At 30.3% G+C, this 26,443-nt stretch overlaps 3 protein-coding genes and 1 long non-coding RNA gene across 4 annotated transcripts; 2 read left to right on the top strand and 2 right to left on the bottom strand.

Moving 5' to 3' along the window:
- Positions 1-205: 205 nt before the first annotated feature.
- Positions 206-4,272, bottom strand: LOC135954196 (uncharacterized). Its single transcript, XM_065504274.1, has 3 exons — positions 4,125-4,272; positions 3,915-4,071; positions 206-881 (listed from the first exon to the last, which is right to left on the bottom strand). The coding sequence occupies exons 1-3, from the start codon at positions 4,258-4,260 to the stop codon at positions 353-355; spliced, it is 822 nt and encodes a 273-aa protein (XP_065360346.1). The 5' UTR covers positions 4,261-4,272; the 3' UTR covers positions 206-352.
- A 1,697-nt stretch (positions 4,273-5,969) lies between these two features.
- LOC135954053 (RNA-binding protein 45) lies at positions 5,970-11,602 on the top strand. Its single transcript, XM_065504105.1, has 8 exons — positions 5,970-6,447; positions 6,509-7,131; positions 9,659-9,722; positions 9,793-9,890; positions 10,011-10,117; positions 10,201-10,371; positions 10,443-10,528; positions 10,806-11,602. The coding sequence occupies exons 1-7, from the start codon at positions 6,107-6,109 to the stop codon at positions 10,524-10,526; spliced, it is 1,488 nt and encodes a 495-aa protein (XP_065360177.1). The 5' UTR covers positions 5,970-6,106; the 3' UTR covers positions 10,527-10,528; positions 10,806-11,602.
- LOC135954055 (uncharacterized) lies at positions 7,217-9,308 on the bottom strand. The gene is made up of 3 exons (XR_010576239.1): positions 9,158-9,308; positions 7,363-7,578; positions 7,217-7,291 (listed from the first exon to the last, which is right to left on the bottom strand). It is a non-coding gene; the product is annotated as an uncharacterized LOC135954055 (long non-coding RNA).
- Positions 11,603-18,058: 6,456 nt separating the features above from the next.
- Positions 18,059-24,517, top strand: LOC135953597 (RNA-binding protein 45-like). Its single transcript, XM_065503555.1, has 8 exons — positions 18,059-18,502; positions 18,598-19,217; positions 22,563-22,626; positions 22,693-22,790; positions 22,911-23,017; positions 23,103-23,273; positions 23,347-23,432; positions 23,705-24,517. Exons 1-7 carry the CDS (start codon positions 18,165-18,167, stop codon positions 23,428-23,430), a joined length of 1,482 nt encoding a protein of 493 aa, XP_065359627.1. The 5' UTR covers positions 18,059-18,164; the 3' UTR covers positions 23,431-23,432; positions 23,705-24,517.
- The last annotated feature ends 1,926 nt before the right edge of the window (positions 24,518-26,443 follow it).

Genomic DNA, 26,443 nt, shown 5'->3' with positions numbered 1-26,443 from the left:
TAGGTCTACAACTGGCATGAAATGTTTAACATTAACACTAACATGATGTTAGTGTTGGGTATATACTCATCATTTTAGGCATTTATCAATGTTTTTAACACGGTTGTTAAGCCATGTGTTTTAACAACTCTCTTATAACATCATGTTTTAACAGCATTTCGTGTCTGTTGTAGACGGGGTGTTAACAAAAATTAAATCCGAAAAATATTAAGCCAATTCGTCTTTTATTGAAAATGAATGACGATTTCAAGTATAGAAATGGTTTTGTATTTTTAACCTATTCCGTATTTTAGTAAAATACAAACATTGACAACATACATATACTTAACAAATAATCTGTGGTATATTATATTTATATTTTTACATTTATTTTTCGTATTTCATCATTAACTTCTTTTAAGAAGCGTTCTTGCAGACGATATTTCACAGTTAGTGGTAAAGATTTCATTTTCTTTCCAATCATTTTCAAAAACAAATCATTGTCATCTTCTTCTGTTTGAATATATTTCTCTAGCAAATTACTTATGTTGTCACATAAATCACTTGCTGATTTGTCGACTCTATTCACGTCTTCGTTATCATCGCTAGTGACATTATGTGTAAAATAATTGTTACAATATATGGGATCATCAGCAATTTGGGGTAATGTTTCGATTTTTTTGGCAGGTTCGCTGGTAATTTCTTCGTGCTCAGACTCTTCGTTATTATCACAAAACTTGCTCGTTAACTGAATTTCTTTATCTGTAATATTTTCATTATAGTTCTGATAATCCTCAGATTCCTCCTTATAAATTATATGGTGCTTTGAAGAATTGGATGAGTTATCGACAAATAATTGTATTGCGTCATCATTGCAATATAATTCGTTATATTTAGAGTTTCTGAAAGAAAAAAACAGCGCTAACAATTATTGAAACTTATAGAACATATTTGAATTTAAATTAAGTGAAAGGACTTAAATGGGCTTACCTATTGCATGTTTTTGTTTACAAAAATACTTTTATGACAAAAATTATTCTGTTGCGTTATTAGTTGTTAGTAGAATTAGCCAGAACTAATTAGAAAAAGAAGAATTTTGAAATTTTGAGCATAACGGTATACAGATTGTTTGCTATTATATCGGTATACCATGACCATGACATTTCAAAATTGTTTCTTCCACAGAGGAAGACGTAGAGATAAAACTCTGCTGTTAAATATAAGTTTTCATTAAAAACTTATTCACCCCTATCGGCAATAACAGTGAAATTTTGTTCCCATGAAATATCCATTTCCCTCGAAGGCAAAATTGATATCGTGATATTCCCATGAACTTTTCATTGACAATAGTTGATTTTGTTTTTTGCTTACAAAATTTCATCTAAAAACTTCACAACATGGGGCATTTTTTCACGGGAACAAAATTGATGAACGAGAAATGGGAATATTTCATGTAAAATATTGATTCGCGATAGGGGTGATTATAAATTCCTAAATTTATTTTAGTAAGAAAACACTTTCAAAAATATGTAACTTATTTAATCTTTTTAATAAAGATTAAAGTATTATTTAATTAATTATTCAGGACTGTCACACATTTTGTTCGGAATGGTTTCAATTTCGTTTTTTTTATTCCGATCGATTTCGTTTTAGGTTCTTCAGATTCCGTGTAACTTATTAATTCAAAAAATATTTAATAATTCTGTATTTATGATTTTAATTTAAAACAAAAGTGATGTTTTTGGTACAGAAATTGATTAAAATTTTTAGAAAAACAAAGAAATATCAATTCCACTTTGAAAACTGAAAGTGGTTTCATTCCGGTTTCATTAATGAAAATGTGAATAAAAAGATTCATTTAATGGAAATTGGATAAAGCACTATTAAACCGTTGTTCTTTTTCAAATATAATTTAAATTTAACGGCCGTTTTTTAGTTAATATGCAAAAATAACAAAAGCTTTGAGTTTACATTGGCAACGGTTTTGCCAAAGATTATTTATTATTTTTTATTGCTAGATCATTAAAATTCACTTCATTTTTCCAACAATTAATTGCACTTTCTGATTTTGTACAAATCTGCCGGATATTTCATTTTTTAAAAAGCTTAAGAAAAATCTTTATAAATTCCTGTTAATAAATGAAATAGGTAATTTATTTATGAAAATAATATTAAAATATCTAGATGTCAAAATAAAATTTGTTTATTTTTTATTTGAAAAATTCAATTTTGAAAAACCTATGCATTTGTCAGCAAGAAATATTGTGTTTGTTGTCGAAACGCTCTCACCTTACTTATTACATCATGAGTTGTATTTAAGGTATTTATAGACGGCAATACTGAGTATTAACACTTCAAATTTAAAATATTATTGAAATCAGTCAGTATTTCAAAAAATCGTTTCGAAAAAACATTTATTGTTTACACGATAGAATTACAAATATTTTATTTCTTTGTTGATTGATATTTTTCTGCAAACTTTATTTTTATTTTATTTTTTCTTGACATTTTTATTTACCATATTTGTTTTTATAAATACATATGATACATATGAAAATAAAAAGTTTTTGAATTGTTTTAAACAAATTTTCAATACCGACCGTAAATCAAAAAAATCATTTGTATTTTTTGAAAATCTAATACAAATTTTGTTTAGACGATGAAATTGTATTATGATACCAGAGTTTTTGACAAATCTTAATACTCAGTATTGCCGTTTATAAATACCTTTATAAATGCATACCCGATACATATGAAAATAAAATGTTTTCGAATTGTTTTACACAAATTTTGAATACCGACAGTAAATCAAAAAAATCATTCGTATTTTTTGAAAATCATTCGTATTTTTTGAAAATCTAATACAAAATATTATTTAAGGTATTTATAGACGGCAATACTGAGTATATTAACATTAACATTAAAAAAAAATTTTGATTTTGTTTAAATAAAAATATTTAAAAAAAAAATATTTTTAAGTATAATTTGCTGAAGGGTATATAAGATTCGGCACAGCCGAATATAGCTCTCTTACTTGTTTTTATTTTATATTTTCTTTACATTTCTGTTTGCCTTATTTGTTTTTATAAATACATACCCGATACATATGAAAATAAAAAGTTTTTGAATTGTTTTAAACAAATTTTCAATACCGACCGTAAATCAAAAAAATCATTTGTATTTTTTGAAAATCTAATACAAATTTTGTTTAGACGATGAAATTGTATTATGATACTTGAGTTTTTGACAAATATTAATACTCAGTATTGCCGTCTATAAATACCTTTAGACGATGAAATTGTATTGTGATACTTGAGTTTTTGACAAATATTAATAGTCTGTATTGCCGTCCTTTAATAGTACTGTTGCTTATCAAACTATTTTCAAATATTAAACCATATTACTTCGCATATGGTTTTATATGGCTTTAACATAAGCAATTAAAAAGTTTTAAGATTTCATGAAAATTATGTATATCACTCTGTTCTTTTTGATAAACATTCAACGTTCATGAACGACATAATCCTATCTATTTCAATTGTAAATTACAAAGTAAGTTACAATTAGATTACTTGTATCATATACAATTCGCCTGTCTCTACTAAGTTCTATTAACAAATTGCGCTGTTCATCAGTTAAAGTACTGGACATTTCTTATAACTATCTTATAAAATTATTATTCTTCGACGCATAAAATCGCTTTGTTTACATTTGACGCTTCCGTTTAAGGTTTCGACGTATAGTGCTTCTTTTATGCAATGTTACATTCAATCAGCATGGATAACATCAAGCTTTATACATATGTATAGGCTACACAGCTACATGACTACAAAAGCCATTGGCAGCAATAATAGCCCTGTAGTCAGCTACTTAATTATAATAAAATCGACTGGAATTATAACCACCTGCCATTGAAGTTTCTATAATGTACTTACGGCCTGGATCTTTTGACATTATCCAAGAATTTCAAGGTCTCGAAATATCTCCACTTTCTTTTTGAAGTCTCACCACTACTGCCAGAAGCTTGTTGCATCCTCTTGCACCGCTTGTAGGAATCACGGAGCCCTTTCCATCGTTTTTTGCATTCCGATTCTGTTGAAGCGCTTACAATTAATAATATTGATGTCACAGGCTATGTATCTTACCACTCAAATTTACTTTGGCTGCAACTTCCCTCCATGCATATTCTTTCTTTTTCAATTTTGTATAATCTGAGTGACCCAGATCATACAAAATTGTACGGCAGCGGACTTCTTTTATTAATTTTTCATCCATATCCATATTTTTATCTGAAATATACATTAATAGCAAAATAACATCAATAGTAACAATAAAATAAAAATAAACAATCATGTACCGACTACAAACAAAATAATGAAGTATTGAAAAAATGAACAGCTGCAATGCGAATTTATAGATGGTGACAACAGATCTACAACAACTTATATGAAAGAAACAGGCACATTGTTTTTGTTCAAAGATAATTGAAATGTCAAAGTTGCTTGTTGTTTTTATGATTTCTGGCTTTGTTGTATTTTTCGCCCCAATAAACATAGAGGAATTTGACAGTCCCAACCAAGGCGTATTTAACAAGGTGACAGCAGTGGCGAATTGAAATAAATACAGGCGAATTCACTTATTTTTTATATATAGAGTTTGACATACGGACGTACGGGCGAATATTTTTTATATATGTAGTTTAACATTTGTGCGAGCTATTTCTATAATCAGCTGTGCTGCCGATGGCACCTTATTAAATGCACCTTGTATTGAAGTATAAAACAAGCTTTGACAGTTGTTAGAACCAAACAAGCGAAAAAAGAGTAATCAGCTGATTGACTGACTCCACCTTGTATAAATTCGCCTTGAACCACATGCAATTTGTTTTTGTTTCTGTTGGCTGTAACCAAGGTATATTAATAAGGTCTATGCAACTAAACAGCTGATAATTTTTTGTCCCTTTGTGTTTACATACTGTGTTTGTCAAAATTTGTTTACATTTTTAGAGCGCTATTGTTTTTTTTCAAATTTGTTTACTTTTGTAACGTTTCGTGACAAAATTGAAAACTGAAAAAATAAATTAAAAACATAAAAAAATAATAAAAAGTGTCGTGAACAAATTGAAAACGGAAAAAATAAATTAAAAATATAAAACAATTAATTAAAATGTGTTACTGCTCTTAAATAGTTCTTGAATTTCATATATCTATCTGCTGAAAATAAAATTATATTTTGTATGTTTGTTTTGGTAAAGTTTTTGACAAGTTCAGTATAGTTTTACACAAACAAAATGCCTGTTTTTCTTTTTGTTTTTGAATTGTTGTAGAGTTGCACAGACCTTATTAATAGACCTTGGCTGTAACTGTCAAAGTCTGCCGGTTGTTTTTGCTGCTTTGCGTTTGATATAATAAATTTGATAGTTTTACCCTCTAAACAAGTAAAGAAAAAAAATCAGCTTTGCTATCGGCACCACCAAAGTAAATTAATAAAGTAGACTCAGTAGAACAGCTGACTATTTTTTTTATTCAGTCTGAACTGTCAATTCACTTGTGGTTGTTGTGGCGAAAAATACAACAAGCCCAAAAGCAAAAACAACAACAGGCAACTTTGACAGCTCAGACCAAAGTAAATTAATAAAGTAGACTCAGTAGAACAGCTGACTATTTTTTTTACTTTGGTCTGAACTGTCAATTCACTTGTGGTTGTTGTGGCGAAAAATACAACAAGCCCAAAAGCAAAAACAACAACAGGCAACTTTGACAGCTCAGACCTTAAACCAAAAACAAAATTGCTTGTGGTTTTTGTAAATGTTGTATTTGTTGTAGTACTGTCGCTACTTTATTAATTTACTTTGGCTCAGACCTTAAACCAAAAACAAAATTGCTTGTTGTTTTTGTAAATGTTGTATTTGTTGTAGTACTGTCGCTACTTTATTAATTTACTTTGGGCACCACCTTTAATCAATATCCCTTGAGTAGACACATTTTCAAATATCGCCATTTTTTTTCTCAGAAGTGCATCTAAATTATTTTTCATTAAATAATTTTGTAAAAAGAGGAAGCTTTGCAAAAAGAGTTGTGTAAAACAAATAAGTAAAATAAATTATTTTTTGAAACAAAGTAAAAGTATGTCTGAATATCGTTCGCAATCTCGTGATGGAAACCGTGAAGGTGGTCGTGGAGGAGGCGGCGGCGGTCGTGGTGATTATAGTGACGATGACCCACCAATGTCTCGATTATTCATTATATGCAATAAGGCTCACACTGAAGAAGACTTCCGTGAGGCCTTTTCCGCCTTCGGTGAAATTGAAGATATTTGGGTTGTAAAAGATAAACACACGGGAGATAACAAAGGAATTGCATATGTTAAATATGCTAAGACTTCTGATGCTGCAAAGGCTCAAGAAGAAATGAATGGCAAAACTATTGGAACATTAGATCGTACTTTAAAAGTATTAGTGGCCGCCAAGTAAGTTTTTTAAGACCGAAATACAATCAACTTTGTTTTATAAACGTATTACTTTTTGCAGCCGTAATCAAGGATCGAGTAAATCGGACAATGAACATGAGAAATATGTGCGTCTTTTTATAGTATGCTCCAAAACAGCAACAGAAGACGAATTACGCGAGGAGTTTAAACAGTGGGGTCCCATTGAAAATGTCACTTTAGTGAGAGATAAACAAAGTGGCAATCCAAAAGGATTCGGTTACGTTCGTTATTCGAAATTTTATCATGCAGCTCTAGCTTTTGAAAATTGCCCTTCCAAATATAAGGCTGTTTTTGCCGAACCAAAAGGTTCAAACACACGCAATCAGCGTGATCAATTTGGCGGACGGGAGGATAATTCCATGATGAATGGTCGCGGCAGCAATGTTACTGGAGGATTTGGTGGTGGCGGTAATATGGGTGGTATGGGTATGAGTTCTTCTGGTATTAGTGGTGGCGGATTTAACAATGGCGGAGGCTTCAACAACGATTGGAGTAACAATTCGTTTAACAATGACATGTCGCAATTTTTACGTATGCAAAATGTTCAGGTACCACAACCAACATGCTTGGAAGTTATTGTTAGCACATGTGTTAATCAGGATCAACTGTGGCGATTGTTTGATATCATTCCAGGATTAGACTACTGTCAGATCACCAAAGAATGTAAGTACATATATAATTTTATATTTTTTATTTATTTGTAATACAAAAAGCCTTCAAGGCCAAAAATGTATTACATCTTTGATATGACGTATAGTACTTGTTTCACGACTCCCTATCAGTGGAGGCACACCATTTGCGTAACTAACAGTATTTAAGTAAGCTAAAAATTATACATTTATTAATTAGCCATATTGGGAAAGTGGTCGATAAGACGTTTTCAAAAAAACCTACATGAAAAAGAAAACACTCGTAAATCATTTGGTTGTTGTAGCAGCATTGATTGCTGAGTTGACAGATCTTGGCGGAGTGAACTCGGGTCATTCGGGTGCGTACAACCGGTATTCCAGTATCTTCAGATCTTACAAGGAACGATCGTTCAAAAACACAACATGCTATAAGCGGTAAATCTTCCAAGAAGATATTTGATAATCTTGTAAAAGTATGTATCTGAAAGAACAAGATAGAAATTTGATAATAGCTTGAGATATGTGTTCATGATATCTAATACAATTATTAAAAATATGTACTTAAGAAACAATTGGTCAATTCACAAGGTCATATTGTCATAATGTCCTAATATATCATGAATAGGCGGCTAGGCTTAACCGACTGTTAGGCATTCGGCGCAGGTCTCAGCTGGTTGGTTACGATAACACAATAAACATAGCACACAGAGTAGTATTATTTTAGGACATTTTTAGCTTGAAAATCAATAAAAATCATTGTGAAATATTAGGACATTATGACAATATGATATGAAAGGCACCTTGTAAATTGACCAAATATTCTTAAGTATTTTATTGAAGGGTTAAAAATATAACCTACCCTATGGTTAGAGACGAGACGTAATTGTCAAAAACCTAACTCTTGCAACAACAAAATTAGTGTTTATTAAAAACCGGTTTGTCGGTTAACCGAAAATTGGCCTTTTTTAAAAAACCGGTTTTTCGGTTAACTGACATCGAAAAAACCGGTTAAACCGGTTAACCGTCATATATATGTAGAAAACATAAAATAAAGTATATACAGCTTTAAAATTTGTAGTTTTTAGTAGTTAGGAATGGTTAATATTAAATAACTATAAATATATAAAAGTGCTAAGTCCATTTTATTCTGTAAATATTTCAAAATTATTATATCTGTCAAATGGAATTGAGTATAAATAACTAAATATATAATACTTGTTTTAATTATTGGTAAAAAAAAATAATTTTGAAATTTATTATCGCCTCGACTTTCTCATATGAAACAGAAAATGTAACGAGTCCACTTCTTAGCTGTGATTATTTTTCATATAAATCATACCAAATAATTAATAAAACTACATTATCAGATTTCAAAAATATTTCAAATCATGGATTTTAGAACGTTTTTTGTCTCTCCTGTAATATTTCTGAAAAGCTAACGAAATGATTAATAAGTTAAAATTTTAAGGTATGTACATCGAATTCAATTTAACGTTTGGTAAAATCATCACTAAGTTTTTAATGAATCATTGTAAGATTTAGCATAAACTTATAGAATTATGCGGAATTTAATTTTTAATAGTTTCATTATGTGCAATTTATTCTATTAAAGTGTTTAAGTAAACTCATCGTCCTCTACTATTTAGAATCATTGTAATTCTTAAAAATATTAATCTAAAGAGGTTTGTATTGTAAATCAGCAGTTTAGGTTTCAAATCAGACCAATAATGTACAATATACAATGAATATTAAAAATGCACAAAAACATGAGATTTATTGATTGAATGAGATTTAGTGATAAAAACCGGATAAACCGTACCGATAATCTACATTTTAAATTAACCGAGATTTCGAAGTAAAACCGGTTTTCGGTTAACCGGTTTATAAACAATAAACAAAATACATGCTAGTCAATGTATTTTGTTGTTGTATCACGACCGAATTCATGCGATCAATATTTAGTTGCATCCTTTGTTGTCTAGAATGTCCTGTAATCGCTTTATAATCGATTTTACCAAGTTTTGTCACTACTTAGGACTCTTCTAAGTAGCTAAACTTACGTGTTTAATTTTATGTTATGCACTCTCCTAGCTAATTCCTCCCAAAGATGCTCAATTGCATTAAAGTCTGGGATGTGTACTGGCGTTTCTATATGTTTGGGACAGATATGGATCAACCAAAGCTTTGCAATACCTGATGTGGGCTCGGGATCGTTATCTTGAAAAAAGGCAAAAAAAAATAAAAAATTTAAAATAATTCGAAAAAATTTGTTTCCAAAAAATAAAATAAATTTTGTTTACCTAAAAATATTTAAAATTTGTATTTTGAAGTATAATTTGATGAAGGGTATACAAGATTCGGCACAGCCGAATATAGCCCTCTTACTTGTTTTTATTGAAATTATTGAATTTTATTATTCATAATATCTGTTAGAAATGTCGAGGCCAAAATTTTGTTTAGTTTCAAGGGACATACATATGTATCTGTATAATTTTTCCATTCAAAGAACACCATATATTTATAATTATTGTTTAATTTATTTACTTTTATATTATTTTTAGATGGACCTCGTACAAATGAGGCAATTGTGGTTTATGATAATCCTGAGGCAGCTATATATGCCAAGTATGTAATGAAACAAAATTATAAATATGTATGACACATTACATTATTATTTTTAAACACGTATTTTTAGGGACAAACTGCATGGACTTGAATATCCTGCGGGCGAACGTATAATTGTCAAAATATCTGGCATGAGCTCTTCACGCATTGATACATCGTTTATTGATAGTATGTTTTAAACACGAATATTTTCATTAATTTATGATCTCCACTATATAATGGAATAATCAAATTTATAATAATAAATTGATTTTGTTATTTTTCTCTTTTGCAAAAAATAAAAAATAGAGCGCACTAGAAAGGATTCTATTTGTAGCGTACCGTTGCCACCATCACAGCCAATGGCACCTAGTGATGCTCCCGTAGCACAACGTTTATTTATAGTTTTAACATCGGTAATATATTATACAAAACACTCTTTTATTATTTACTAAAGCCCACGCCAAAAAACAACATATAATTAACTTTGTTTTTGTAGAATTTACCTGTTTCTATATTGAAGAATGTATTTTCCTGTTGGAAAGGATTAATTGATTTGTATTTGCTGCCAAACAAAAATTGTGGTTATGTCAAATATGCTGATAAAGAATCGGCGCAAAAGGCTATACAAATTTTAAATGGTGCTGAAATTTGTGGCTCTAAATTGAAGGTGCGTACATTAAAAATGCATTTTTGTGAGAAAGAATTGTTGAATATTAAACACAATTTTGTATTATATAGGTTATGGAAGCTGAAGAAAGATCCAACATTGCTGATGGTAGTGATGGCGATGATGGCAGCCGTAAACGTATGCGACGCAATTAAACGTAAGTCCTTTTTAACAAACGTTTTTTAATACTTTTTTTTAAGTATTTTAAAAGTTTAAAAGCTTTAGTTCTACTTTAAAGAAGGAGGTAAGTAAATTGTAGTTTACTGTAACTTATTGATTATATTAATCTCGTCTTTATTTTTTTGCAATAAAGAATTTTGTATATTCATCGACTTGGACTTTTCGATAGCCTATATGACTTACGAAAGTCTTCATTAACTTGTTGTTTACAGCTTCGACCATTTATAGTTAATTTTTATTTTCTATTTTCACAGACATCAAAAAAATGAACGAATGTACTAAACAAAAACTGAATGAAACGTAAAATTTACTTGAAAGATAAACTGACAGATACGGAACTTGAATTACCCACAACCACTGGCAACAAGAAAACAAAACGGATAAAAGAGCAAAAAGAAAGGACTTGTAAGTGATACCTGGACCTAATTCTACTACTACAAACTAAATTCCCACATACACAGACCTCTACATACTTCTACTATACTATGTATATATTATCAACTTAAATTTCAAATAGTAAGTTATGACTAGACAACAAAGATTTTTTGAAATGGGAGGATGTTGAGATTTAACGATGACGATGCTGGAAAACAAAAAATTAAATACACAAATCGTACCACAATCCCTCACCACAACAAACCTCAACATTCACGAACTATTGATAATAAGTAGTAGTAACACAAAAAGCAGAGACGTTTTAGTCATTTTGGACCATAAAAAACACATTAACCAATTCCATTTATATATACGCATTTACTGTATGTGTGTATTCGTGACATAAACTTTCTTGTAAATTTTGTTCACATAATTATATTTTGAATTAGCTCTTTTTAAATTCTTTACTTGAAAACATAACAGCAACAACATACTTATTGATAAACAAATGAAGATATAAACCATTCATATGTAGATTTATTATGATTTACTTTTTTTAATAATATAATTAACCACTTCGATTATATACAATACATAGTATATAAAAAAACAACAAAACAATTGTGATAATTGTTGTCTGTATTAATATTCTACAAAATAAAATCTTAAAATCTCATTACTTGCATTTTTATTTAACTAGTTGATCTCAGTTTCCCAACGGACTTCTTGTCATTGGTTTGTAACAGGAGCATAGAAAATTGTACACGTTAGTCGATCTTATGTGGGAGAACCTATTCTGATAGATTACTCAGATCATATATTCTCTAGTCCATCGTGGAATCTTTCCCTTAGTCATTTTCTAAGACACTAATCTTGTACAGTTGTACATAATATGTTCTACTTTCTCTAGCACCACAATGTCCTCACTCATCCTACAAACATCCTGTGTGCCCATTTATTGAGGATTGGTTGGTAGAGCCACGAAATCGTTTGAAGATCATCCTATGTGTCATATTAGCCGTTTTACCACCGGACCCTACTAATATGGTCCAGATCTGATCCCTGCCTGTCCGAGTCTGGTATTGTAAATATTACCTACAACACCATAGTGTTGTGGAAAACTACACGAAAAACACAAATCGAGTCTTTGTTCACCCCTCATGCTTCTCTACAACATTCATCAACAAACATAGAGATGACGAACTACACCGAAATTGGTAGTTTTAAGTTAACAAATTGACTTTTGGGAGATTGGTTGGTTTGTTCCGATTTTTGTCGCATGTTGGTAGGCTGCGATATTTCTGAATATGTGTTTTTAAGAATAAAATAATGAAAATCATAACGAAAAACTATGTTAATCAATTCGCCACTACTGTTACCTTGTTAAATGCAGCTGTAAATACTTATTTTTATACCCTTCACTATGAGTGGCAAGGATATATATAAGTTTGTCATTCCGTTTGTAATTTTTCATTTGCGACCCCACAAGGTATATATATTCTGAATCGTTATAGATAGCGGAGTCGATATAGCCATGTCCGTCTGTGTGTTGAAATCACACGAATGATTCATCAATATCTATGAAATTCTTCCGGCTCGGTTGCTATTTAAAATCGAGAAAATCGGTCCACAAATGGCTGAGATATAAGGAAAAAACCTGGAAAACCTTGATTTTTTACCTATTTTTGTATATATATATATACATATATATATATTTATTTATATATTTATTTATATATATATATAGTGACTCACAGCTTATTTGATGCAGGTTAAATTATTTTAGAAAATCGAAAATTAGTCAATGTTCATTCAATTTATCAAACAAATTTTATATAAAATGTAATGATATACAGAGAACTTCAAAAGTGAGTAAACACCATACATTTTTCGATTTTTTTGAAGTTTAATGAAAATCCTAAAATCAAATCTACGATTAAAATTTAAAAGTTTCAGTTTGTTGGAGATTGGGCTGAATAATAGATTTGGTTCTGAAACAAAACGTTTTAAGTCTGACTAAAATGATTTTCATGATCTTAAAAAAATCAAAAAATTCACTAGTGTTTACTCACTTATGAGGCTCTCTGTATGTCCTGTTATAATGCTGAGGAAGAAAAAATATCAAATACCAATCTAATTGAAGAAATATTAACGAAACAAATAATTTTCTCGTTAAAATAAGCTCACAGCTTAAATGATGCAATGTATTTTATACTTTCTCTGATAACAAAATAACGGTGCAATGCATTTTTTCTGTTTAGGCGCTAAGCTAAGGTAATTTTTAAAGAATTTTTATAAAATTAAGTTGAAAAGATATTAAATCTTAAAATGGGAAAACAAACTTCAGTTGAGAAAAGAAAATACGCTATTCGTCATTTTAAACAGTGCAAAATCCAACGATAATTTTTTGAAATTGTTGCAATTAGTTTCTCAACTGTCCAGCATATTATAGAAAGGTTACGCCACGAAAATAGAATAGACGATAAGGGTAGATCTGCGCCAAATAAATTATTTAATAATTCAGATAAGAGATGGAATGTCCGTAAAGTTAAAGAAAAACCCAATTTAAGTGCTCCAAAGTTGAAGAATGATGGTGAAAAATATTTAGGGTTGAAGGGTTCTGCACGAGGCAAATTTTGATGGAAGGACTGCCCGAAATAAGGCGTTTATAAATACTGTTAATAGAAGACGAAGAATCGAGTTTTGTCGACAACATTTGAACAAAGACATTTCATTCAGGAAGTCCGTAATTTTTTCAAATGAAAGCAAATATAACCTTTTTAGGTCTGATAGGAAGTCTTGAGTTTCGAGAAATCCATAAATAACGGTCTTCCTGAATGAAATGTCTTTGTTCAAATTTTGTCGACAAAACTCGATTCTTCGTCTTCTATTAACAGTATTTATAAGTTTGTGGGCGAGGTGTTCAAGACGTAGGGCCTTTTCGGAAATACATCACTGCGCTGCATCTGATGCGCAGTACATTCTAAAATGCAAAAGTTGCCAACACTGCAAATGTCATGAGTTCTAAAAAGCAACAGTGAAACACAAAGTAAATTAATAAAGTAGCGACAGTACTACAACAAATACAACATTTACAAAAACCACAAGCAATTTTGTTTTTGGTTTAAGGTCTGAGCTGTCAAAGTTGCCTGTTGTTGTTTTTGCTTTTGGGCATGTTGTATTTTTCGCCGCAACAACCACAAGTGAATTGACAGTTCAGACCAAAGTAAAAAAAATAGTCAGCTGTTCTACTGAGTCTACTTTATTAATTTACTTTGGTGAAACATATGATGCGCAAAAACCCATCAAACAAGCATCACAAAAATGGCTGATGCCAAGGCGAATTCATACAAGGTGCTATCAGTTCTACAAATACAACAATTGGTCTTAACAAACGTCAAAAAACAAAAATGAAAAATTAAACAAATAAGTATTAAAACTTAATGTAGTGTAGATAATTGTATAGTGAGGGCTTAACTTATTTATTTAAAAAATAAATATTTTGTTAATACGATTAGAATATGTAGGTATTTAAATATAAAAACTAGCTTTGACAACTGTTAGAACCAAAAAGCGAAAAAAAAATTATCAGATGTTTGACTGACTCCACCTTGTATAAATTCGCCTTGGCTGATGCATTGTCTGCGCATCAGCATCAGCTGATTTGCATGAGCATCGCAAACTAATCACAGATGCGCATCAAATGCAGCGCAGTGATGCATTTCCGAAAAGGCCCGTAGAGTGTGTATTACACAGGTTTAGGTTAGTTCAAAAGATAATGAGAAAAATGTCTGCCTTTCAATTTCTGCATTGTAAAAGGGGACTAAGGCATACACCTTAGCAAGGTGCATTTATTAAGGTGCCATCGGCAGCACAGCTGATTATAGAAATAGTACGCACAAATGTCAAACTACATATATAAAAAATATTCGCCCGTACGCCCGTATGTCAAACTCTATATATAAAAAATAAGTGAATTCGCCTGTATTTATTTCAATTCGCCACTGCTGTCACCTTGTTAAATACGCCTTGCACCTTAGGCTTTCTATGAAAAAAAAAGTCGACCTTTCGACTTTTTCCATTTTTTAAAAAGTCAATATTTCAAACTTTCGACTTTTGGTAATTTACGAAAAGTCGACTTTTCGAACTTCGACTTTTTAGTTAATCAACTTTTCGGCTTTCCGACTATTTTTGACATTTTTTTAAACTTTTATGCCATGTTTCCACGGCAGTCTGAATTACTTAATTCGCGTTTTGAATTACGATTGCGAATCAACATGTTTACACGACAACATTCGTAATTCAGTTTGACATTTATTTATTTCTTCTTCTTGTTTTTTTTCTTCTGTTTACATTTGGTGCGAATTTTAAATTTGTAATTTGGCAATGGATAAAAAAGGTAAGTAAAACCATAAAATTGTAGCATTATTAATAAAAAAAATATAATTTAATTATTTTCATTATTAGAAAAAAGAAAAAGTGCAAGCAAGTGGGAGTAGGGCAGCGAGCGGGCTTTATTAGAGGTGTGGGCTGAAAGAATGGCAGAGCTGCTATTTCTACAAATGAATTTAACTTTAATCAGACTTTTTATATCTTTTAATTTATTTATTTAATACAAACATCTTTTTCTTTATTTTGTTTTGACATTTTTGTTTGGACAGCTGATTTTGATACATAAATAATCGATAAAAATTAGAGATGGCAGTCATTCGTTCGTAATTCATAAGGTGATTCAAACTGAATTACGTACGAACAATATCGAACAAACGATATATAGACCCTAATACACCTTATAATCATTACGCCATGCCGCCGCTGATATATTAGGCTGATAGGCGGCATAATTTCTAGAAGGCGTATCGCATAAGCTTTTTTATGTTATATAAGTATTATTAAAGGTATTTATAGACGGCAATACTGAGTATTAATATTTGTCAAAAACTCAAGTATCATAATACAATTTCATGGTCTAAACAAAATTTGTATTAGATTTTCAAAAAATACAAATGATTTTTTTGATTTAAGGTCGGTATTGAAAATTTGTTTAAAACAATTCAAAAACTTTTTATTTTCATATGTATCGGGTATGTGTTTATAAAATGACTTTCAGTTTTCTAAGTGGAATTGATATTAGTTTGTAATTATTTGTTTTTCTCATTAAATAGTTTATTTATCAAAAAATTGACTTTTGGTTTAATATACATGACAAATTAAATTGGGAAATTAACAATTATAAACTATTTTGGGAATTGATAAAATCAAACGGAATCTGAAGAAGTTAAAACAAAATCGGTCGGAATAATAACTACGCAAATGTGTGACAGGTCTGAATATTTATGCCATCACTTTTTAAACGAATGCTGACCTATGGTATTCAGGCAGCCGTCCAAAACCTTCGTCTCGTACAGCTCACTTGGGTCCATTAATCGTTCCCTTTGTGACCTAAATATTTGTATGTTCAAAAATATCACTCTTTCAATATACTTTTAAGTACAAGTTACTTACAATTTCTAAGTTTCTCTAAGTACAAGGAGTAAGATTAGAGCGATTCTACAAGTACAACATTTTTTTTTCGCTTTTTGGTTCTAACAGTTGTCAAAGCATGTTTTTATATTTAAATATCTACATATTCTAATCGTATTAATAAAATATAAATTTTTTACATAAATAAGTAAAGCCCTTACTATACAATTATCTACACTACATTACTCCCTGTATATACCTGATAAATTTTTATCATGATAAACGTCAAAATCCTTGTCAAGATAAAAAATTATCAGGTTTTTATTTATTTACCCCCTGTCTATACTTGACGAATATTTATCATAACAATAATTGACATTTGTTGTTAAGACAAAGTTGTCTTAGCAAAAGCACTAACAATTTTGTCATAACGAAGTAATAATACTGATACAGGCCTGTCACAGAATTCCATTTCCCCTGCCTATACTTGACAAATATTTATTATAACAATTAATGACGTTTGTTGTCAAGACAAAGTTGTCTGTGCAAAAGCACTAACAATTTTGTCATAACGAAGCAATAATGCTATTAAATGGGGACTATACTGGATAATTTTTTATCATGACAACGATGTTAACGTTTATCATGATAAAAATTTTTCAGGTATAGACAGGGGGTTCCGATCGAAAGTGGAATTATTTCCGTATTTTGCTTCTTCAGAAAAAGTTAAACGAAAATTTCTTTCGGAATGAAACCACTTTCAATTTTCAAAGTGGAATTGATATTTCTTTATAATTATTGGTTTTTCTAAAATTTTTAATCAATTTCTATACCAAAAGCTTACCTTTTGTTTTAATATAAAAACGCTTTCAAATTTAAATCAGAAATATAGAATTATTAAATATTTTTGGAATTAATAAATTACACGGAATCTGAAGAACCTAAAACGAAATCGATCGGAATAAAAACTACGGAATTGAAACCATTCCGAACAAAATGTGTGACAGGCCTGATAAATGGAGACTATACCTGATAATTTTTTATCTTGACAACCGTTTTGACGTTTATCATGATAAAAATTTGTCAAGTATAGACGGGGTTAGTATTATTGCTTCGTTATGACAAAATTGTTAGTGCTTTTGCTCAGACAACTTTGTCTTGACAACAAACGTCATTAATTGTTATGATAAATATTTGTCAAGTAAAGACAGGGCGGATATTTTTTATATATGTAGTTTGACATTTGTGCGTACTATTTCTATAATCAGCTGTGCTGCCGGTGGCACCTTATTAAATGCACCTTGATACGCTTTGAGTCATGGCGAATTCATACTAGGTGGTGTCAGTTCTACAAAAATAACGATTGTTCTTAACAAATGTCAAAAAACCAAAATGAAAAATTAAACAAATAAGTATTTAAACTTAATATAGTGCAGATAATTGAATAGTGAGGGTTTTAATTATTTATGTAAACAATTAATTTTTTGTTAATAAACTTAGAATATGTAGATATTTAAATATAAAAACAAGCTTTGACAGTTGTTATAACCAAAAAGCGAAAAAAAAATTATCAGCTGTTTGACTGACTTCACCTTGTATAAATTCGCCTTGGCTTTGAGTATACACATTTTAAAATTTCGCCATTTTTATTTCTCAGAAGTACATCCAAATTGTTTTTCATTAAATAATTTAGTAATACAAGGAAGGAAACTTTGCAAAAAGTGTTGTGTAAAACAAATAAGTAAAATAAATTATTTTTTAAAACAAAGTACAGTATGTCTGAATATCGTTCGCAATCTCGTGATGGAAACCGCGATGGTGGTCGTGGAGGCGGCGGCGGTCGTGGTGATTGCAGTGACGATGACCCACCAATGTCTCGATTATTCATTATATGCAATAAGGCTCACACCGAAGAAGACTTTCGTGAGGCCTTTTCCGCCTTTGGTGAAATTGAAGATATTTGGGTTGTAAAAGATAAACACACGGGAGATAACAAAGGAATTGCATATGTTAAATATGCTAAGACCTCTGATGCCGCAAAGGCTCAAGAAGAAATGAATGGCAAAACTATTGGTACGTTAGATCGTACTTTAAAAGTATTAGTGGCCGCCAAGTAAGTTTTAATTTTTTAAACAAAGCTCAAACATTCATATGTTTCTACTATGTTGTATAAAAATATTTACATATTTTGTATATTACTTTTTATAGCCGCAATCAAGGATCAAGTAAATCAGACAATGAACATGAGAAATATGTGCGTCTTTTTATAGTATGCAAAACAGCAACAGAAGACGAATTACGCGATGAGTTTAAACAGTGGGGTCCCATTGAAAATGTTACTTTAGTGAAAGATAAACAAAGTGGCAATCCAAAAGGATTCGGTTACATTCGTTATTCGAAATTTTATCATGCTGCTCTAGCTTTTGAAAATTGTCCATCCAAATATAAGGCTGTTTTTGCCGAACCAAAAGGTTCAAACACACGCAATCAGCGTGATCAATTTGGTGGACGGGAGGATAATTCCATGATGAATGGTCGTGGCAGCAATATTGCTGGAGGATTTGGTGGTGGCGGTAATATGGGTGGTATGGGTATGACTTCATCAGGTAATAGTGGTGGCGGATTTAACAACGGCGGTGGCTTCAACAACGATTGGAGTAACAATTCGTTTAACAATGACATGTCGCAATTTTTACGTATGCAAAATGTCCAGGTACCACAACCAACATGCTTGGAAGTTATTGTTAGCACATGTGTTAATCAGGATCAACTGTGGCGATTGTTTGATATCATACCAGGATTAGACTACTGTCAGATCACCAAAGAATGTAAGTACATATTATTATTAAAACATGTTGGATTAGGGTATTCAATTAATCGGGTTTCTGGTTTAATTGGTTAATCGAGCAAATAATTAATCGGGTTTAAATTTATTCGGTTAATAATCGGTTAATTTAAAATTATTCGATTAACCGCATAATTTCCATTTTAATATTAAATTGAAAATACAACAACGAATTTTGTGTAGAAAAACATTAAAAAACAGCAAATAAGGTATTTGTGATCATTTTTGCAAACATATCGTCTATTTGCTGCAACAACGTCATAACTCAAAATCCATGTTTTTTGAACTGAGTAATATAACCTTTCATATAGTTTTATCAGTTTTCAAAAAAGTCAATTATTTTTTGTGTGAGAGTGTTTTTTGTTGTAAACATCAAAATTAAAATTCATGTATTCTCGTATATTTGATATAACATTCAAAGACGTTTTTCTCGATACGACTTTTTTTTGAATTATGACGTTGTTGCAGCAAATGAGCAAATGAGTTGTTTAGGGTTTTAGTGAGATCTTCTGAAATAATTTTTTTATAAATATTATTTAAACGATTTTTTTCTTTAGATTTAATAAAACTTTTCTTGGAAAAAAACTCTTTCGCTGATTGTATATGTTGGAGAAATCAAAAGCATGATAAAGAATATTCCTTTTTGATTAATTTAATAGTTTCGTTTAGTTATGATAAAAGACTCATTTCACAAACAAAGTTTCAAAGACATGTAAATTAAATATGTCAGTTGTTATATATACTCACTAATCATGTTTATTGGATGTTCAAAAAATATCTAATTTTAATTTGGAATTTGTATTTGAATTTAAAGGGAAAAATAAATACAAAACAATTTTTTAAAGCCAAAAAAAAAAGGAATTTCGGTTAATCGGTTAATCGACACAAATTAATCGATTTATTTGTTATTTGAAAATCGGCAATTTTAAATTATTCGAACAGTTAACCGTTAAAATTAATCGGAGTTAGCCCATTCAGTTATTCAGTACGTTAACGAACCCAATCACTCTTCACATGTTGTTAAATCATGATTAGCACAAGAAAGAGTTTCGGTAATGTAATGGCCACCACAATTACCAGATCTAAATCCCATTGAGAACTTTTGTAAAATCGTTAATCAAAGAATCGACCCCAAAAAATGCACTAATTCAGATATTATGTTTCAAGGATTAGTAGAAGCTTGGAACGAAAATATAAATTTTTTTGCCAATTTGATAGCTTGCCGATGTAAGGCCGTGATTGAAAATATTGGATTTGCATGCGAAATATTGTATGAAAGCCACATACATCCAGTATAGGCCGAATGTTTGGGATCATTGTCATGTTCAAAAGTGAAAGAAAATGGTAAATTTAACTTTTCTGCACTTTTCCTGAGGTGTATCCGTATATTTCACTTTGTCCATTATTTCGTCAGCTCTCCAACCCCTGAAACGGACATACAACCCCACACAATTACCTCTCTAGCACCATGTTTTACTATTGAAGCCATATTTTGTTTTTCCAGCTCTTTATTGGTTTTTTATCTATACCGTTTGACGGCCATCAGAGCGAAATATATTAAATTTGTTTGCATCAGAGAATAGCACTTGGTGCTAAAAATCATGTGGCTTGCTTAAATTCCTAAACGGCATATTCTAAATGCTTCTTTTGGTTCACAGATTAAATAAATGGTTTACGCCTAGCATTACGACAACTATAGTTTGTCTTCTGAAGCACTATTCTGGCTATTGCAGAACTTCATTCCCAAACTCTTCTTTAATCTCTGCAGCAACCTGTGTTGAAGAAATTTTTGGACATAACTTGACCTTTTTGATTATATGGCTGTATTTACGCTTACTCAAGAATCTAGGACGACCTGTATGTTTAGCACATTCAAGTGTTGATGTTGCCTTAAAACGTTGCACGATACTCCAAATTGTAAAACGGCAATCTCAGCATATGATTTTCCTTGATTGTGCAAGTGAAGGATGATTGTTGTTTCCTTTTTTTTTGTTAGCCATTTTCAGCAAAATTGATAATTATTGTGCTCATTTTTTACAAATTGACATTAACAGTTTTAGAAACGAAAACTGTTAAATAAAAAAAGATAAAATCGCATTTTCAAAGAAAAAAAATGGATAGATCGATAAAATTTGAAGAATCTGTTTAAGTGTGTAAATAGTTTTGTTCTACGGAATTGTGGAATTTTTCGTCTTTTTATTATTTTTAAATAATATTGCAAAATTGTTGAAATGAAGTTGGTGGTATTTTGTAGGAAATTCGTCAATCTGTCTGATAAATATATATTTTTATTAAAAATGTCAACAATATGGCCTTTAAATCGGTTATTTTTTATTAAAGTGGCACCACTGAATTATTAATCAGCTGTTTACTTTGTAGCTGTCGTCTTTAAAATAATTCAGTAGCTGCCACACGACTACAACTGTAACCAGCAGAATTTGTGTTCGTGTAGTCGTGTAGCCTGTTGTCTTGAATGTGTTTAATGCATTAAAGTACAATGAGCATCCTGTGCCAATACTTAATGCATTAAACACATTCAAGACAACAGGCTACACGACTACACGAACACAAATTCTGCTGGTTACAGTTGTAGTCGTGTGGCAGCTACTGAATTATTTTAAAGACGACAGCTACAAAGTAAACAGCTGATTAATAATTCAGTGGTGCCACTTTAATAAAAAATAACCGTACAAAATTCCAAAGTAATTAAGACTGAAACAATTATTTTGAGTAAAAATATATATATGGTTATAATTAATTATGTACCTGTTATTAATTTATTTCAATATGGTTATCAGAAACTTCTCTTAATTAAGTAAAAAAAATATATTTTTTTAAGCACTAATTTGATTTACATTTTTTTTATTATATTAGCAACACTATTTCTGTTTTGTAGTTGACAAAAATAGAAATTAGCCTAATTCGGCTACATCGGCATGAGTAGTCGTGTGGCCGTGTAGCTGTGCTGTCGTTAAAATAATCGTCTCCATATAAACGTGTGCATTTTATTTTTGACAGATTGAAGTTGGTAGCCTGCTGTCTTGAATGTGTTTAATGCATAAGTTCGGCACTGTATATTTTTTGTTATCTTTTTCCATGAACTGTTTTTGTTTTAATAACTATTATTTTAATAAATAAAACTTTTATTTTTCTTATTTCTAGGCGTTTTAATATTTTGCAAAAAAAAAGATTACCCGTTTTTTATTAAAAAGGCGAATCTCTTTTAAATTACAATAATTACTTCATAATAAATATAGCATATTCATTACCACCTCCCATATATGTTTATAATTATTGTTTAATGTATTCACTTTTATATTATTTCTAGATGGACCGCGTACAAATGAAGCAATTGTGGTTTATGATAATCCTGAAGCAGCTATATATGCCAAGTATGTAATGAAACAAAATTATAAATACAACACTATACATTATTGTTTTTAAACACATATTTTTAGGGACAAACTGCATGGACTTGAATATCCTGCGGGCGAGCGTATAATAGTCAAAATATCTGGAATGAGCTCTTCACGCATTGATACATCGTTTATTGATAGTATGTTTTAAACACGAATATTTTTTTAATTTATAATCTCCACTATAAAATGGAATAATTATATTTATAATAATAAATTGATTTTATTATTTTTCTCTTTTGCAAAACATAAAAAAATAGAGCGCACTAGAAAGGATTCTATTTGTAGCGTACCGTTGCCACCATCACAGCCAATGGCACCTAGTGATGCTCCCGTAGCACAACGTTTATTTATAGTTTTAACATCGGTAATATATTATACAAAACACTCTTTTGTTATTTACTAAAGCCCACGCCAATAAAACAACATATAATTGACTTTGTTTTTTGTAGAATTTACCTGTTTCTATAATGAAGAACGTATTCTCCTGTTGGAAAGGTTTAATTGATTTGTATTTGCTGCCAAACAAAAACTGTGGTTATGTCAAATATGCTGATAAAGAATCAGCGCAAAAGGCTATACAAACTTTAAATGGTGCCGAAATTTGTGGCTCTAAATTGAAGGTGCGTACATTAAATTGCATTTCTGTCAGAAAGAATTGTTAAATATTAAACAAATTTTTGTTTTATTATTTAGGTTATGGAAGCTGAAGAAAGATCCAACAGTGCTGATGTTAGCGATGGTGATGATGGCAGCCGCAAACGTATGCGACGCAATTAAACGTAAGTACTTTTTAACAAACAAATTTTTAATACTTTTTTTAAGTATTTTAAAAGTTTAAAAGCTTTAGTTCTACTTTAAAGAAGGAGGTAAGTAAATTGTAGTTTGTTGTAACTTTGATCATATAAATTTCGTCTTTATTTTTTGGCAATAAAGAATTTTGTATATTCATCGACATGGACTTTTCGATAGCCTATATGATTTACGAAAGTCTTCATTAACTTGTTTACAGCTTCGACCATTTATAGTTAATTTTTATTTTCTATTTTCACAGACATCAAAAAAATTAACGAATGTACTAAACTAAAACTGAATGAAACGTAAAAATTACTTGAAAGATAAACTGACAGATACGGAACTTGAATTACCCACAACCACTGGAAACAAGAAAACAAAACGGATAAAAGAGCAAAAAGAAAGGACTTGTAAGTGATACCTGGACCTAATTCTACTACTACAAACAAAATTCCCACATACACAGACATCTACATACTTCTACTACTACTACTATACTATGTATATGATATTATCAACTTGAATTTCAAATAGTAAATTATGACTAGACAACAAATATATTATTGAAATGGGAGAATGTTGAGATTTAACGATGACGATGCTGGAAAACAAAGAACTAAATACATTTACCTACACAAATTGTACCACTATCCCTCACCAGAACATACATGAACATTCATAAACTATTGATGATAAATAGTAGTAACACAACAAGCAGAGACGTTTTAGTCATTTTGGACCATAAAAACACATAAACCAATTCCATTTATATATACGCATTTACTGTATAGTGTATTCGTGACATAAATTTTCTTGTAAATTTTGTTCACATTATATTTTGAATGAGCTTCTTTTTAAATTCTTCATTTAAAAACAAAACAGCAACTACATACTTATTGATAAACAAATGAAAATATCCATTATTCATATGTAGATTTATTATGCTTTACTTTTTTTTTAATAATATACCACTTCGATTATATACATACATATATATATAAAAAAAACAACAAAACAATTCTGATACTTGTTAGTATTAATATTATACAAAATAAAATAATTTAAAATCTCATTACTTGCATTTTTATTTAACTAGTTAATCTCCGTTTTTCAACGGACTCTGTGTAATTTTGTCGGTCTTATGTGGGTGGCACAATTGGGACATTTAAGTAATTGTATAGTACCGTGGATCCTATTTGGACTGGTTTAAAGCATCATTGGGTGTAGCTGAGAAATAAGGACCATACTGCGGCAGCACAATAAATAAGATATTGATATTGAATGTGATGTTAAAAAGATATTGAGGATGACATTGATGAGGATTAAGTTGAAATATAATTTATCTTAAAATTAATATAATAAGGGTAGGTTTAAACCGTAAAAAAAAAATAATCTTACTCTTAATTTTACACTAAAAATTTTATACCCTACCACATTGAACAAGTACACTTCCATTCGGAGACCCATTGTGATGCCCTTTAGGAATATACCTAGATTTAGGGGCAAATTTAAATTTCGATCTGAAGGACAGAGAATAATAGGTGAATTATGGATGGCAACCGAACTTTAGTTGCGATGTCAGAAGGTAACCACAAAATTCTGGTTGTCAATTTGGAAACTGACGATGCTAATCGGTTACTACATTTTGATATCGAATATGCGATTTGAGAATTTTTGCCCTAAAGTTGAATTTTACATAAAAAATATGCGTTTTTTGAATGGATCTGGGGGGTTACTCTCTATTGAGATGCGCAAGAAAAATGGTACAATTGGTACCCTTTATTGCGTTTTCGCATCGCACAAAAAATTAGTTTAAAATGTTTTTATTTACAAGTTTTGAATTTAATTTTCAGCCCAATTGTGAATAAAAATTCCGCGTGAGTTTTTTCCCTTTTCTCATTTTTCCTATTCAAATTCAATGGGAAAAAACTCCCGGGGAACAAACTCCCGCGGAATTTTTTATTCATGATTGGGCTGTTTGTCATTCTTCGCTATTGTTTATTTTGTGGTGCCTGTGTTGCTTCTTTATGCGAAAGCGTTTGCGTAGACGACACAGAGTACCAGATTGTATTCTTATCGCATTTACCTTTCGTATCGAAATTGCTTTCGCATCGCAATAGAGAGTAACCCCCCCTGGTCCCATCGGTACCAACAATTTTCAATATATTTTTTTTTTCATTTAAAATATTTGATGAAAAGTTAGCTTTTCAAAAAGTATAGATTGAAATTAATATATTAATTAAATTCCTTATACATCCTCTTAGAAATTTGTTGCGACAACTTAAAAAGAAACAAGTAAGAGAGCTATATTCGGCTATGCCGAATCTTATATACCCTTCACCAAATTATACTTCAAAATAAAAATTTTAAATATTTTTAAGGTAGACAAAATTTATTTTTTTTCCAGTTTTTTAATTTTTTGGAAAAAAATTTTCGAATTGTTTTTTAATTTTTTTTAATATTTAGCGAAAAAAAAAATTGTTGAAAAAAAATTCGGGTTAAAAAATATTTTTTCCGATTTTGGCCCATTATAGGTCCAACTTACTATGGTCTTATAAACGTCATTACAAAGGTCTTTGAAATATCTATCAAAAAATATGTCAAACATCGAGGTTGTCCTGGTTTTTTCCTTATATATCAGCCATTTGTGGACCGATTTTCTCGATTTTAAATTGATGTATATTGATATATGAATCGTGTATGTAAGTTATTTGGGAGCTTCGGAAAATTGATTTCAACAGACAGACGGACATGGCTTAATCGACTCCGCTATCTATAAGGATCCAGAATATATATACTTTATAGGGTCGGAAATGAAAAATGTAGAAATTACAAACGGAATGACAAACTTATATATACCCTTCTCAAAATTAGAGAAAAATCGTCTTTTTAAATTAAAATGCATATAACTTTGGACTAGTCATTATTTTTAAATAATTATTTTTCTATTTGACACATGCATGTGTTGTTAGTCCAATAAAGGAAAATGGGAGAAAAT

The sequence above is a fragment of the Calliphora vicina genome, chromosome 3 (assembly GCF_958450345.1).
Source record: "Calliphora vicina chromosome 3, idCalVici1.1, whole genome shotgun sequence".
NCBI lineage: Eukaryota > Metazoa > Arthropoda > Insecta > Diptera > Calliphoridae > Calliphora > Calliphora vicina.
This window is presented reverse-complemented; position numbering and strand designations above follow the sequence as displayed.